This window comes from Cyanistes caeruleus, chromosome 14, assembly GCF_971803275.1.
Source record: "Cyanistes caeruleus chromosome 14, bCyaCae1.hap1.1, whole genome shotgun sequence".
Lineage (NCBI taxonomy): Eukaryota > Metazoa > Chordata > Aves > Passeriformes > Paridae > Cyanistes > Cyanistes caeruleus.
The window spans coordinates 18,006,644-18,020,295 of NC_141714.1; the positions used below are offsets into that span (position 1 = coordinate 18,006,644).

General features: G+C 37.2%; 1 protein-coding gene across 5 annotated transcripts in view; it reads left to right on the forward strand.

The window, feature by feature from the left end:
• Positions 1–13,652, forward strand: part of PCDH11X (protocadherin 11 X-linked) — a 426,119-nt gene that overhangs the window by 51,095 nt on the left and 361,372 nt on the right. For 3 of the 5 annotated variants that reach the window (XM_023925911.2, XM_086850088.1, XM_023925912.2), the window contains exon 3: positions 11,677–11,724. The exons of the other annotated variants lie outside the window; for them this stretch is intronic. In XM_023925911.2, the coding sequence (XP_023781679.1) occupies positions 11,677–11,724 (48 nt within the window). The remainder of the gene's footprint in view (positions 1–11,676; positions 11,725–13,652) is intronic. 5 annotated transcript variants of the gene reach the window in all.

The following is a 13,652-nucleotide window of genomic DNA, read 5'->3' on the forward strand; positions in this document are numbered from 1 at the left end:
GGACAGATTATGCTCCACTCTTAATTTTTCCTACTGTCTCAAAATCTACTTTATTTTAAAGGTGTTATGTTTTTGTACACCTCAGGAGAAAGAGGTAGGAGCCTTTTTCAAATGCCATAACAGCATTGCCATGGCGTTGAGACATTATTTTTACATATTCAATGTCTTTATCTATGAATAGAGATGCCTCTCTTTGGCTCTTATTTTATCTTTAAAGAATGACCTTACACAGGTGTCTGAATTTTGGACATTTATTTATAAATTATGTTAGTGCATCTGCTTGATATGGTCAGCTTGTATCCAAAAGCATTTTAACTTTTTTTAGGAAGTTTTTTTATTTAAAAGACTTCACCATGTAGTTAAAAGCTGTCACCATCCAGGCATGAAGTATTTTAAAGACCATTATTTTTTTGAGCAAATTAAAAACAATCATCACAAGTTCTGCAGAATGTCAGTCAATGGTCACTGCATGTACTGTAAAAGTTCTTTGGATCCACTGTAATTCTTGTTGCAGAATAACTTTTCAAGGATTATTTATTTCTGCTTCCTTTACTTATTGTAATGGATTTATCAATGCATGGCTTACTTGTATTTTGGATGGCTGTCACGAGAAACCTTGAATTAGATTTCCAGCAGATCCTAATATTACTCTGATCATTAAAAACTCCAATTTATTAAGGAACAGCTGTCTTTTTTCACATGTTCTTAGGTTGTCAAAAAATTCTGCTATTCTCAAAATGTTGAGTAAAGAAAAGAAAAATTAAAGGTGAATGTTAGCTGCAAAAGATTTTTCTTTTGTCCAGCTCACTTTCCCAAAACTCGCTTTTCATCCCATCTGGGGGGATGAAGATTTGAAGATTTCCAGTTTTTAGGATATGTTTTGAAAACAGGAGAAGTAGTTTCGGTTTTTCCTGGTTTTCTTTGTCATAAAATACACAATTAAAATATTAAGGTAGCTTTTACAATAATAATAATAATGTGTTCTTGATTATAATTTTACCTTTCTAATATTGAATATTTTAGTAATTAAAAATCCAAATATGAGAAAACTAAAAGTAAAATCTTTATTTTACTAATAAAGATTTAAAGATCCTAGCTAGTTTTTCCCCAAATACACTGTATAGAATACTTTCCTTCCATTTCAGAAGAAGGAACTATCAAAAATATATATTTAAATCAAGTGTCAGCTACGGTTCATGGCACTTGACCACATTAGTACAGTTATTTTTATTCCTGAAAAAAGGTGTATTGCAAAATAATTTATATTTTCTAACCCAGAAACTTAATTGGTCTGAACACAAGTCCTGTAGAGCTTTTGAAGCTGGGACATGGAGCAAAGATTATTTCAGACAATTCTGAAGAAACAAAAAGAAACATTGCTAAAAGAAATGAGTTCTGAGTCATCAGCTCTCAGTATTGAAATACATTTTTCTCTCATTGTGCTGTAATTGCTGGCTCTATTAATGTGATGTATTCTTGCTTTGGTTGTTGCTGATGTTCCAAAGTCGAATAATTGTATTTTTTTTCTCTGCTTTTTCAAGCAAATTGACGTTTTCTGGGTTTTTTTTTTTTTTCTTTTCTTTTTCTTTGAGTCAGGATAATCCTCTGTGCTTTTCACTCTGGGATATTATATGGCTTTTTCACTGGGAGAATACATTTCCCTCTTCATCTTAACCCCAGCCATATAATTTTCATCCTCATTTCCATTAGGGGTTTTTGAAGATAATTTGTTGCAGCATATTTAAAGGTACAAACAAACGAGTAACTTTTATTTTGTTCCTCATCCTCTTTCCCATCTAACATAAAAAAAAAAGTACTCTGGCACTTAGATATCTGACTTTTTTGTGAATTGGCATTTGTTGGGAAAGCCAAGAAATATTTTGAATTCCATAATTTGAAATTCAGTCTTAAAAACAGAACCTAAAACCCTGCTAGAACTTTCCTAACACCTTTTATTGTTTTACAATAAATTGTTTCACGTTTTTTATAGTTTTCCATAAATGTATTTGTCCACAATGAATTTCCAAGATACTGTGCTTGTACAACATCAGAACTTGAGTGAGCTCCTTGAAGTCTCCAGATTACCTGCTTCCTTGTAAGATTCTAAATTAATGCTTATTTTTAAATTCTGAGGTAGTCCAGCCCCTCCCTCAGAAAAAAACCAAAAAACATTCATTTGAATAATTCAAACCTTTGACTGCCAGCACCATCCAGAGCTGCTGGCAATGAGGTTGTTGGCAAAGCTCAAGAGGAAAAAACCTGTTAGTGTTTGTGTGTGTTTTAACATCTCTTTTAATATTTGCTTCTGGTCTCTTTATTATTCAGGTTTTGAAGTCCATTGTGGTAAGTCCTTATGAGCTTTGCTGGACACCTTAATTTATCATCTGGACTGGACTTTGGCCTTTGCTTGTCTCTGTGTCCAAAGTCTGCAGTTTCCTCAGAGGGGAAGAGGAGGGGCAGGCGCTGATTTCTGTCCCTGACCTGAGCGTGGCCTCGCAGGAGGAAAATGAGTTTCCTCTTATCTTGTATCTGTCTCAAACATTTGATATCAGATGCTTGGGAGAGATTGGAAGAACATCACCAGAATAATTTCCCAAGCTGTTCCTGAGCTTCTGCCAGTTTGAGGCTCACAGATTCCTTGCCCAGCAGTGGTGAAGTGGTGATTCGAATATTCATACCTGGTCTTCCTCTTCTTTATTTATTTATTTATTTATTTATTTTTTCCCATATGTGCAGTTTTTCCAGTGGAATTTTGTATCTATTTTGAAAAAAAAAACTTCTAAATTGTAAAATTGGAGTGTTCAGAATATTGGCAAAGTTTTAGACACTACATTTTGTGATGATCACTTGTTTTAATTCCTGTTTACATCAGTCCACTGGTGGCATTCTTACACTGTGAAAACAGCCCTGTCTTTGAAATGTGTTTTGGATGCAGTGATAAAAGACTTCAACTTCACTATTTAACTTTAAAAAGTATTCAGTTTTATAGGCTCATGGAGGAGCTGAGAAACTGTGCAAAGACATTTTTCACTGATATCCATACCCATTATATTACATTAAGCAGAAATAAAATTCATTTGGTTCATATTTAAAATGTGTATATGCTTGAGCTAAGGTGGGAAGTAAAGCCCAGAGATACAAACAGAACTTGTTCTTCTACCCAGTGCCAGAAAACTTTGCAATACTAGAAATTTGGTTTTCTCCTGAGTTTTCCTGTGTTCAGGGGTGGGAAGAACAGTCAAGCCTTCTTCAGAAGTGAATTTACCTTTGTGGAATTAAAACCTGTGTGTTTTTTATTGATTAACTTTAATAGCAACTTCAAAGTTACTTGATGATGGAGTGTAGGGTTCAGGGTTCCAGCTGGCTGAAAATCTCTGTCCCAGCTTGGAAACCTTTCCCAGTCAGTGCTGTGTTTGTTCAAATCCTATCTCAGCATCCAGGGCACTGGAAGAAGTGGCAAAAACATCAGTCTCCTCATCACTCTTGTAATATTCAGATAATACTACAAGAGTTCCTGCAAACAAGAGTGAAGTCTTTCAGAATCTATTTTGAATATTGTCTTAAAGTTCAAGGACACATTTTTCACAGCACAGCCTATGCTTCAGGCTGCTGAGTTTCACAAGCAAGGTAGCAAAGAAAATCCCTTTTTTGTTACTCATTGCCTCTAACAAAGACTTGAGTAAAGCTTATGCACAGTGGATTTTTTTCCTCTTTTTCTTTATACATTGAGGGTGGAACAAGTTATGATTTGCATTTGAAATGCTGAGCATCACTAAATCAGGAGACAAGAGTTGATGCTGCAGTGCTGTGTGCTACCTGCACCTGGCATCCCTGGAAGCTGAAGGTGCTTCACTTTGAGTGTTCCTGAGGACTGATGGCCTGGCTTTTCCTGCTGGGCAGCTGTTGGAACTAATCAGATTGTGCCTAAGAGCATAATAAGGAATAACTTTAATAATGCCTGGCCCTCTTGGAAGCTCTGTGGCCTCAGCTGTCATACTTACTTTCACTAATTTAGTTTGGGTTTGCTGTTTTGTTAAAAGCCATATTGCTGGATTTCAAAACAGATTTCACTTAATTTTACATTTCACAATGGGTGCTTCCACATATAACCACAGTGGGCCTCTTCTTATGTTACCAGTAAAGTTAATTGAGTGTGGAAGCAGAGCTTTAACTCTGTAGGTAGAATGCATAAAAAATTTAGTTTTATAGTGTCACCTTAGGATTTGAAGATAGTGCTCTATTTTGAAACCACCTAACAACTGAAACCTGTTTTATTGTAGAGAGCAGCCCTGCAGATTTCTGTGAACAAATTGACTCAATCCTGGCTTGGAGAGTACTTGTTTTGTTTTCTTTCAGTATCTGTGAACCTGATGAATAATGACAGATGTAGTATTTGGTAGAACATCCTAGGCATGTTTTAAAAATAGTAACATGCCCAACTAAATCTTTGAATTCAGAATCAACTGTTTGCTTAGCTGAGTGCTTCATCAACATAATAAATTGAATTATTGTTCATGGCTTAATACCTTAATATGCACGAATCCTAACAATGTGTCAAACCCTCCAAGATAAAGAAATAGAAAATAATTAAGTGTGCAAATCAAGGTGTAGATGAAGTCTTTATGTCTGAGTTGAAAACAGTTTAAAGACCGTTTCAGTTAAGTTGTTTGAGCTGTGCTTTATTTTCCATGTTTTCCCAGATGATGGACATAAGTTTTAATGTGTTTTTGCTGGATTTCAGGGTGAAATATTTTAATGGTTGTGCTTTGGTAGAATCGCTTGTTTACATCACATGAAGGCTAAACTGAGGGCTAAACTTCACTTTGAATTATCCAGAGCCTGTTTCCATCCCCAGAGGGTGCTTTCTGCAGTCCCTGCTCCTGCTTCCAACCTGGTGTCCTTGCTTGGAGAAGCACCCTGATGGATTCTCTGGGTGTCCCACCGGGGCTGTGCTGGGAGTGCAGCAGCTGGGAGGGGGCTGAGGGCAATTTTCAGTTCTGCTTTGCCACCCTGACACTTTCCTGGCTGGAATCGTGGCAGCTGCCCCAAAGCTGTTCATGTTTTTCGCTGAGGAAGAGCCCCCAGGTCCAATTTCTGTTACAGAGATTTGTTGTACCACACACAATATATGAGATGTTATTTGGGAACATCTGGTTCAGGACAGTGATTGAATTAACCTCAGGAAAGTGTTTTCTGTGGATCCAGACCTGGGAAAACTTGGATTTTCCCTTTGACTTGGGTTCTAGGAGTCATTACTGAAGAGAAACGGCTTCACCAGCCTTTGTTTAATTTGCTTTTTTCCGGAATAGCACACTTTGGGAGAGGGCAGTCCCGTTGCTAAATAACTCTGGGGCTGTGTTATTTATTCTGGGATTAACCTTGCTGAGAAGACACACCCCATCACTCACCAGTAACTCCAAACATTCTCCACTCCCTGCTTTTTTCCCCAGGAATTGTGGGAGGGTTTGTCTCAGTTTACAATTTATTGGTGGATTCACATTACCTGGTGAGACTAACCTGGATCTCAGCAAAAATGAGATGGATATTGTATTTACCTTCTGAAGCTGCCGTTCTTCATGATTAAATATTGGTTCATTGTGTTCTATGATCTTTTGGTTCTCTTTGATTTTTCTTTTTCCCTTTTTGGGGGAAAAAAAATCCCTGTCCATTAGCCATAATTTTTAGTGTATGTCCATGGCTGAACTGTTATTAGGGATTATAAACAGTGAACAAAAACTGAGCAGAAAAGCTGGAATGGAATGATGAGTGTTTGGTCTTTCCCTTGTAAACATGCCATTCTAATATTCTTAAATTTATTTTCTTTCTTACAAATCAGTTACATCAATTCCATCTCTGATTTTAAGACCGAGAAATAGCTCAAGTGCATTCAATTAGAGTGAAATTGGAGTTTTATTTTTTGTTTTTAGAAAGGAATATATTTTTGAGTAAAACTATATATTGAAGTATAAATCAAATACACTTATAAGATTTTTTTTTTTATCCCAAACTCACAGGGAAGCATTTTCTGAGAATATAACTCATTAACTGGAAAGTCAAGACAATTTATTTGCTAGAACTTTCAATACACACAGGTAGCAAGAGATTTCTTTTCAAAATTGACTTTCAGACTCAAGTTGCTGCCTTACAGTAAGGAAATATTTCTTTTTTTTTATCTCACTGTTGTTCTAGTGAGTCAGATAAATAGGAGTCAGTAACACTGGAGGAGGAAGAAGTCAAGCTCCTGAGAAATCCAGCACCAGAAAATACATTTTTTTGTTTATCTCCTATACTCCTTGATCAGTATGGTGAAAAGACTTTTTATTTACTGAGTTTTAGAATTCAGTGTCTTTGGAACTATTTTTAGTAGTGCCACTCTGTATTTCTTCTCAGCCACCATCTCCCATTTATTACTCTGAAATTGCAGTATTATTTATTATCTTCCCATGTGCAGGGAACTGGCATCTTGCACTTACATTCGTCACATAATTTTACAGTTTAATATGGGAGTCTCACTGTTATTTTCTGAGAGTAATAAAAAAAGGATAAGTTTTCACTCCTTGAAGAAGTATAGCTTTATTTCTTTCCAAAGCAAAACTGATCCTGTGGCAGTTAAATGTCACACACACACACACACACTCTTCCTTATTTTGATTTTTACAAAACCCTGCCGAGTGGAGGCCTTGAGAGAGGTTTGTGATCAGGTCCTTTCTGCAGTAATAGTGACAGGTCTCGAATTCCTAAAGCTTGTGGAAGCTGGGGGAAATCTGTTCCAAGTGGAGGATGTAAACTCTTTGCTGCTGGAGTTTTTTTTCTCTTCCTGCTATATTTTTGCCCACATGGGCTGTGAATTGTCTGCATTAGGGCTGTGATTTTTTTAATCAACATTCATGAAGCAGTGGCACATGGACAATTAAGTGCTGTCCCTGCACATGAAAGAATTTCCTTGTGTTTTTGGAAGTGGGAGGGCGTTGTGTGTGTGTGTGTGTGTGTGTGTGTGAGATGCTCCTGCTATTCTCATGGAGGTTTGGGCAGCATTTTTTCTTAGAAGTGTAAGCATAAAGGGAAGATAGAGTGGTTTTGCTCCCAGCTGAGCTCTAGAAGGGTGCTAGCTCAAAGAAGACAATCTTGCTAAACAACTTGTTGGAAAAGCTGCAGCATCAGAGGTTAGAATATGGATTTTTCTTAATGAGGGTGCAATGTGTTTAAAGATATACACACTGAATTTGCGTGTGCATGTATGTACAGCAGGGAACAAGATAAAAACAATACATTAATTTAATGAATTTCGATTTGCAGATGTTTTCACTCCTATTCAGCAAAGGATTTCAGTCTATTTTGTATTTTCTTTCCCCATTTTCCACACACCGTATCCATTACCCGCAGTCTCCACTGCAGTCACTGTGAGCTGAGGATGCTGCACAGCCCCTGCTGTAGGGGAAAGGAATTTTCAGAACTGTCTGGGCTGTTCTGTGGTGTAGAAGTGGCTGTCAGGTTTAATCCCCTCCTGCCTGGCAGTGCTGATGTGCTCAGAGCAGGTTGTGAGCAGGAGGGCACAGCAGCCTCACCCCTCACCAACACCTGGCAGCACTCACCCCCAGCTCCAGATGTGCCAGCAGCAGCTCAGACAGAGCCTCTGGCTGTAGAGGCCAAACGAGGTTGTGATTTAGGAGCTGCTCTGAGCAGCTGTACAGAATTGTTAGTGCTCCCCTCCAAAGGCACAGCGCTGCTCTGGAGCCTTGTACTCATTTATTTCTCTTTCTCGCACGTCCTCGGTTCTGTGCCTGCTCTCAGCCAGGAAATAGAGCAAATGTGTAACTGTCACCCTGTATAATGCAAATATCAAAATGCACTTGTTGGGTGTAGTGTTGCCTGATATAAATCCAGTTTTTATTTTTTTTTTTCCCCCTTCATTATATATCTACGGTGAAACTCCAAAGGCAGAAATGTACTGAAAGGCAAGTCAGGTGTCTGGAGCTTTATCATGGGAATTCAGAGCAAAGCTCAAACATGTTTAATACCTTAATCTGAATATCCTCAGGGTGTTGAAAATGTAGTTTTTTGTTCAGTAGGATGTCTGTGAATATTTCTGTACAGCTATAATGGAGGAGATTAAGAGGGGAGGTTGCCTCCCTGGTTGTTACCTGCTGCTGTTGACCTCCCTTGTTTTGGTCAGTGTCTCTAAATGAAAGAACCTGGCTTGAAGTTTGCAATTCTAAAGGTTAGCTCCTAAAGTTACGTTCTAGTGGTTAATTTCTAAAGTTGAAAATTCTAAATTATAATTTAGAATTATGATGTTTTAGAATTATCACATTTAATTTTAAATGTGATTAGTACGCAGAAGTGGCTGTCCTTTTCAGACCAGCTACAAACTTTGGACAATTGATAAAAGTGTCTCTGTATTTCAATTTCCCATCTTTATTTGGTCTACAACTATTTATACAGCAGGAGTATTGTGAACATAAATTCCTTCCAGTTTTGTGGTGCAGCTGCATGTTTTTCTGAAATATATTTTTGTTTGTCTGCAGCGCATTGTGAAAGACCACTCAAGTAATGCTCCAGTTCTTTGAAAGGAGTTTCTTGATAATTTTCTGTCCTGTTAATGCAGCAATGTGGGTTCACCATTTTTCCCACCCTAGTTTGTAGAGGTGGATGAAGTGAACTTCTATTGAAAGATTAAGGTTTCTGTTTAGTTTTTAATTTTGGTTTTCTTTTTTTTCCTTTTTTTTTTTTTAATTGTCATCCATATGTGAAAACATAAATTAGATTTAATTAAGAACCTGCAAAAAACTCAACTTGATCAGCATTTTAAAGGCCAGAGATGTGCTACAGGAAGAGAACTCCCTTTATTCATGAAGCCTGGTGCAGTCTTGAGAATGTGGGGTTTATATGGGTTACCAATTTTCAGCTCTTCCTATTCTCTGCCTTGTAAAAATTGGGGTTAAAAATATTAACACTTTTAAGTTAGGGACTTTCAGGCTCACTTGAAGTGTCAATTGAAGAAATTAGGGCAGCAAGAAAAGTAAATAAATAAAAAAAATATAGTATTCACTGTCCCTAATTGATTCTCCTCTCTGGAAATGAACATGATCTAATAAATTGAATGCCAAGAATTGAGCAGGATGAAAAAATTTTCCATCTTAGAAAAATCGTGTCTATCTTATATCTAACTATCTATCTAGAAAATGAAGTAGACTATGTTTAGAACATGACAAGATTGAAAAAGATCCCTTAAAGAAGGGACCAACTCATCTGAAAAGTTTAAGGAGACTCCAGCAGTGCAGTTAATTATTGGGACTGTTTAAGTTTTGTAATAGTAACATTCGATTTATATTTCCAAGGAAGTAATTTCTTGTTTGGGTAAACCTCCTAGCCTTTTTTTTTAATTTTCTTTTTCAGAAAATCAGTATTAAATGCATTGATTGGCCTCTTCTTCATTCCACGTCATACATTTTACTGTCCCTTTCCAGCATAAAGTGGTTCATTATTATCCTTGTGTTCTGTTGATCCCCTCCCCAGCGTTGTGCTTGCTCTTCTTTCATGGGACAAGAGCAGTTTTGTGTTTGGTTGTGTATAAGGAGAGGAAATCTTGGCAGTGTTTTCCATTTATAGGAGCTCTTGCATAATTGGAGGTGGAAAAGTAGCAAGTTATGGTGTAGACATTGCTGATAATATGATGTCCTCAACTCTTACGTAGGAATTGAGCTAATTAGGATTCTGAATGATTCAGAAAATGCACTTTAGGTTTCTGCATAATTAGATGCTTCCAATCCTATTTTTTCTGTGGTTCTGAACCTGAAAGTTCAGTTCATTCCAAGCTAAACCAATGGAAACAGCTCATGGCGCTGACAGAAAACCATAATTTGAGTAAAAGTCTTAAGAACCTTGGCCTACAAATTAAAAGGCTGCGTTGCTTTGACAAAGAGAGCGTTTTGAATCTGTAAGCAGCTCTGCATGTGCTGAGGTCTGCATTATATAAAAATCCTTACCTTTGCAATGTTATTTTTCTCCTTTGAAGTTCTGCCACTCAGTTCATAAGGTAACTGCTGGTACTAATGACACTTATTTCCAGTAACTTTGGGTTGTGAGCCGTGGGATGTCATGAGAGGAGTGACTGTGGAGTCCTTAAGCAGGACAGCTGTCGACAAATGGTAATTTTCTAGAATGCATGGACAGCAAATTGCACCCTGGGTGAGTAATAGCAGACAAGGGACCTTTATTAGAGCCACGGCACTTTGGGTAGTTTGGATCTGAGTGCATTCTTATGCACCCATTACAGACACCTAGATCCATTATTGCCTACCACGTGGAAAATTCTGTGTTTAAGACGTTAACTTGGCTTTGGCAATTCACAATTTCACAACCAAAGTGTCTCCTTTGTAATAAAAATGCGAGTTCAGTTTTCAGCTCTTATAGAAATAGTTGTCCATGGTGTAACTGTGGTCTGGTTTCCTGCATTAAGAACTGAAGTTGTGCTGCTGTAATTTCTTCTCTGCTGACAGCACACTCACAGAGCACTTCCATATGAGTTGGCAAAATAGGCAAGGAGAAAGTGTCTGGAACTCATCTTGTAGTTCTGCAGAAGACCTGCAAATATTTTCACTGTTGTTCCATGTGAAATAATCAGCATTTTAGCAAGCATCCATTATTTTCTGAACTTTCAGAAAATATTTCAGGGTCCTTTGGACTCAAAACTGCATTTCGGCCAGAGATTTTTGTTTAAGCAATTACTTAATGAATTAATGTTTTACTTTCTGATGAAAAACCAATCTTTCAATGTTTTTCTTCTTCCTTTTTTCCTTTAAGATGATTGTTAACGTGTAATAAATGTGTAATTATAGCTTGTTGCAATAGTCATTGAAATGAGTTACTGCAGAATATTTGTGAAAGTTTGAGCTGTGCATGGCCCTTGACTTCTGTTTGAGCTTCAAGGACATCATGTGATGTGTTTGTCATTTAATACTTCAGTGCCTGAAGTATTGATAATAAGTGAATTATTAAAAGTATTATTAAAAACTAAAAGAATATAAAAGAATTATGGATAATAAGTGTAGGGTGAAGCTGGAGCCACAAAACAATGAGCTGTCTTTGCTCCTGTGGCTTTCTCTGGAGGTTCAGAATCCCCTTTTGAATGAAAACTGAGGACAATCTTTGTTGATTTACCCTTTGTCAGCTAACAATGGATACTTGTTACTCACAATTATGTAATTTGTATGTTTGAAGAAATAATCACTGGTAGCCTCTCTGTTTCAGTACTTTCTATGACAAGCAGTTGGGTTTGAGGCATTATTTAGCACAATATTCTTTCTCTTCCCCACTTCTTGCAGAAATCCTGGCTTTCTGCTCTGCAAGTGTGAGTCCATAGGGTGTTTTGAACACAGTGGACCATGTCTCTGTTATCAGCATTAACCAGAAACTGTTCTATTTTCCCATTTTTCCAGACAATGTCCAGGCAGTCAGTACCCCACAGATTTAACAAAATCCTGTGGTGAAATCGATGATACTGCAATATCTGTGTGTAGACTTTGGTGCAGTTTGTCACATCCAGTCCTGTCTGTAGTACTTAGAAGCTCTTCTAGCTCACCACACTGTGTCCGTGTGTCATTGATTATGTATTTATGAAACCACCTAAATGTTGCAATTTTTAAAATACTCTTTAATTTTTTATTCACATGACAGCCCAAAACAGCTCCGAAAAGGACATTTGGATCCATTACAAATGACCAGGTAAATATACACAGTAGGGAGTTCTCAACAAGAAAGTTTTATTGTTTGAGAGACTGTGTGTAAATCCATGGAAAAGGCTGTTATGAAAATTGGGTGACAGAGCTCCTTTTTGCCCTGATAAGGGATCTTGATAAGGGTCAGAACCTCTTCAAGCTATTCCAGGCTCTGAAATGGGAATAACTTTGGTTTGCTTCCAATAGTTAGTGCTTAAATCGTATTTTTAAATTTAAACAGTCAAATCTCTTGTATTTCTCGCTCCCATTCTTCTGTAAGGGTAGAGATATCGATGGAGCAGATTATTTCTACCAGTGGTTTTAATGGGCAAAGGTATTCTGTAACTGTTAATTATCTACTGTGCTTTTCCAATGGACTCTTGCCCTTCCCAGTGTGAACAAATCCTTCAGATCACTGGGATAATGTGGTGACTGAGGCACAGTTCAATCCAAATAGAAATCTGACCCTAATGGAAATTTTAACTTCACTGAACTTTTAATGATGATAGAGCCATTTGCTTCAACATCAAGAAATTAATCCTGAAGGTTTTTCTTCATGTTTCTCATTTTAGCTCTCAATTTCTTTGCTCATAATGGAGAGAATTAGATATTTATAATCTTAAAAATATATTTCTTGAATGTTTCATCAAATTTTTTTTGAGTGTTTAGAATGAGAGAACTATCTGTTCTTAGCAAATGTGCTTGTTAATTTGCAGCATATCACACCTAACCTTATCTCTTAAACAACCTGAAATAATCTTGCTAGAGTTAAGAGAAAGTCTGCTTCTCTGTAATGGTTTTTCTGTGGTTTAAAAAGATGTCTAAACCTGTAATGAATTTGAAGAAATAGGCATGAATAATATTTCTTCCCAGAGAAAATTATTTGAGTGTTAATTATGAACTTGGAAGAGATCTTTGCATTTTTTTCTGTTCTCTAGTCATTCACTGCTAGTGATGGGGAGCTAAAGCACCACATTTTATATCAAACTCATCTGCTCTGATGAAAAACCCCTCTCCCATGCTTGATAAGGAAAGCAGAGATGGGCACACTCATGTACAGCCACATGAATTCAAAATCTCTACAAAGTTCTTGTTGTAGTTGTGGGATCTAATGACAGAATAATCAGTGCCCATCTGTCAGCTTGTGTACAAATAAAGAAGTAAAGAGGGCTGGCAGGTTGCTTTTACTCTGGCTTCTGTTATTTTCTTTCCTCTGGAATCTATGTTAAAGCATAGACTATATAATTTATAATTTCTTAGTAATTATGAAATTTATTGCAAATAACTGCTAGCCAGATTGAATATGAAGAGGAAACTCATGCTCTGCTTCCTATCAGCTTAGAATTACCATTCTAAAATTTACCCTAATTGGTGTGAAATGTATATCTTGATTTAGAAACAATTTGCAGGGCTTATATTTTCATGCCTTCTGCTAAAGAAGCCAAATCTGTATTTGTTTTATTACTTCAAAATGTGTTCCAGTTTACTTTATACTGTCCCCAGTTGCAACCTAATGTTGCCACAAATGCTGTGCAAGTGGCACAGTGATTTTGGATATGTGGATGAGTAGTTCTGTCCCATGAAATACAAGATGGCTTATGTAGGGTCAAAATCTGGCTTTGAGAGAACAAATCAGTGCAAGAGTGCAGCCTCACTCAGAAGTGAATAGAAGCTATAAATGCATTCACTTAGTGGTGGGTAGCAAGATACAGATATACAAATCTTTTGCAACTAATGACAAATAAGGAACCTTGAACACCAAGAACGTTTTCTTTTGGTTTTTTTTTCTGGAGTGTCTCAAACCAGTTTAGACCACAACTGGGCCTGGTGCAGTGGAAGGTGTCCCTGCCCGAGGCAAGGGGTTGGAATGAGAGGATCTTTAAGGTCCCTTCCAGCCCAAACCATCCATTATTCTCTGGCAGTTACCTGAGTGAG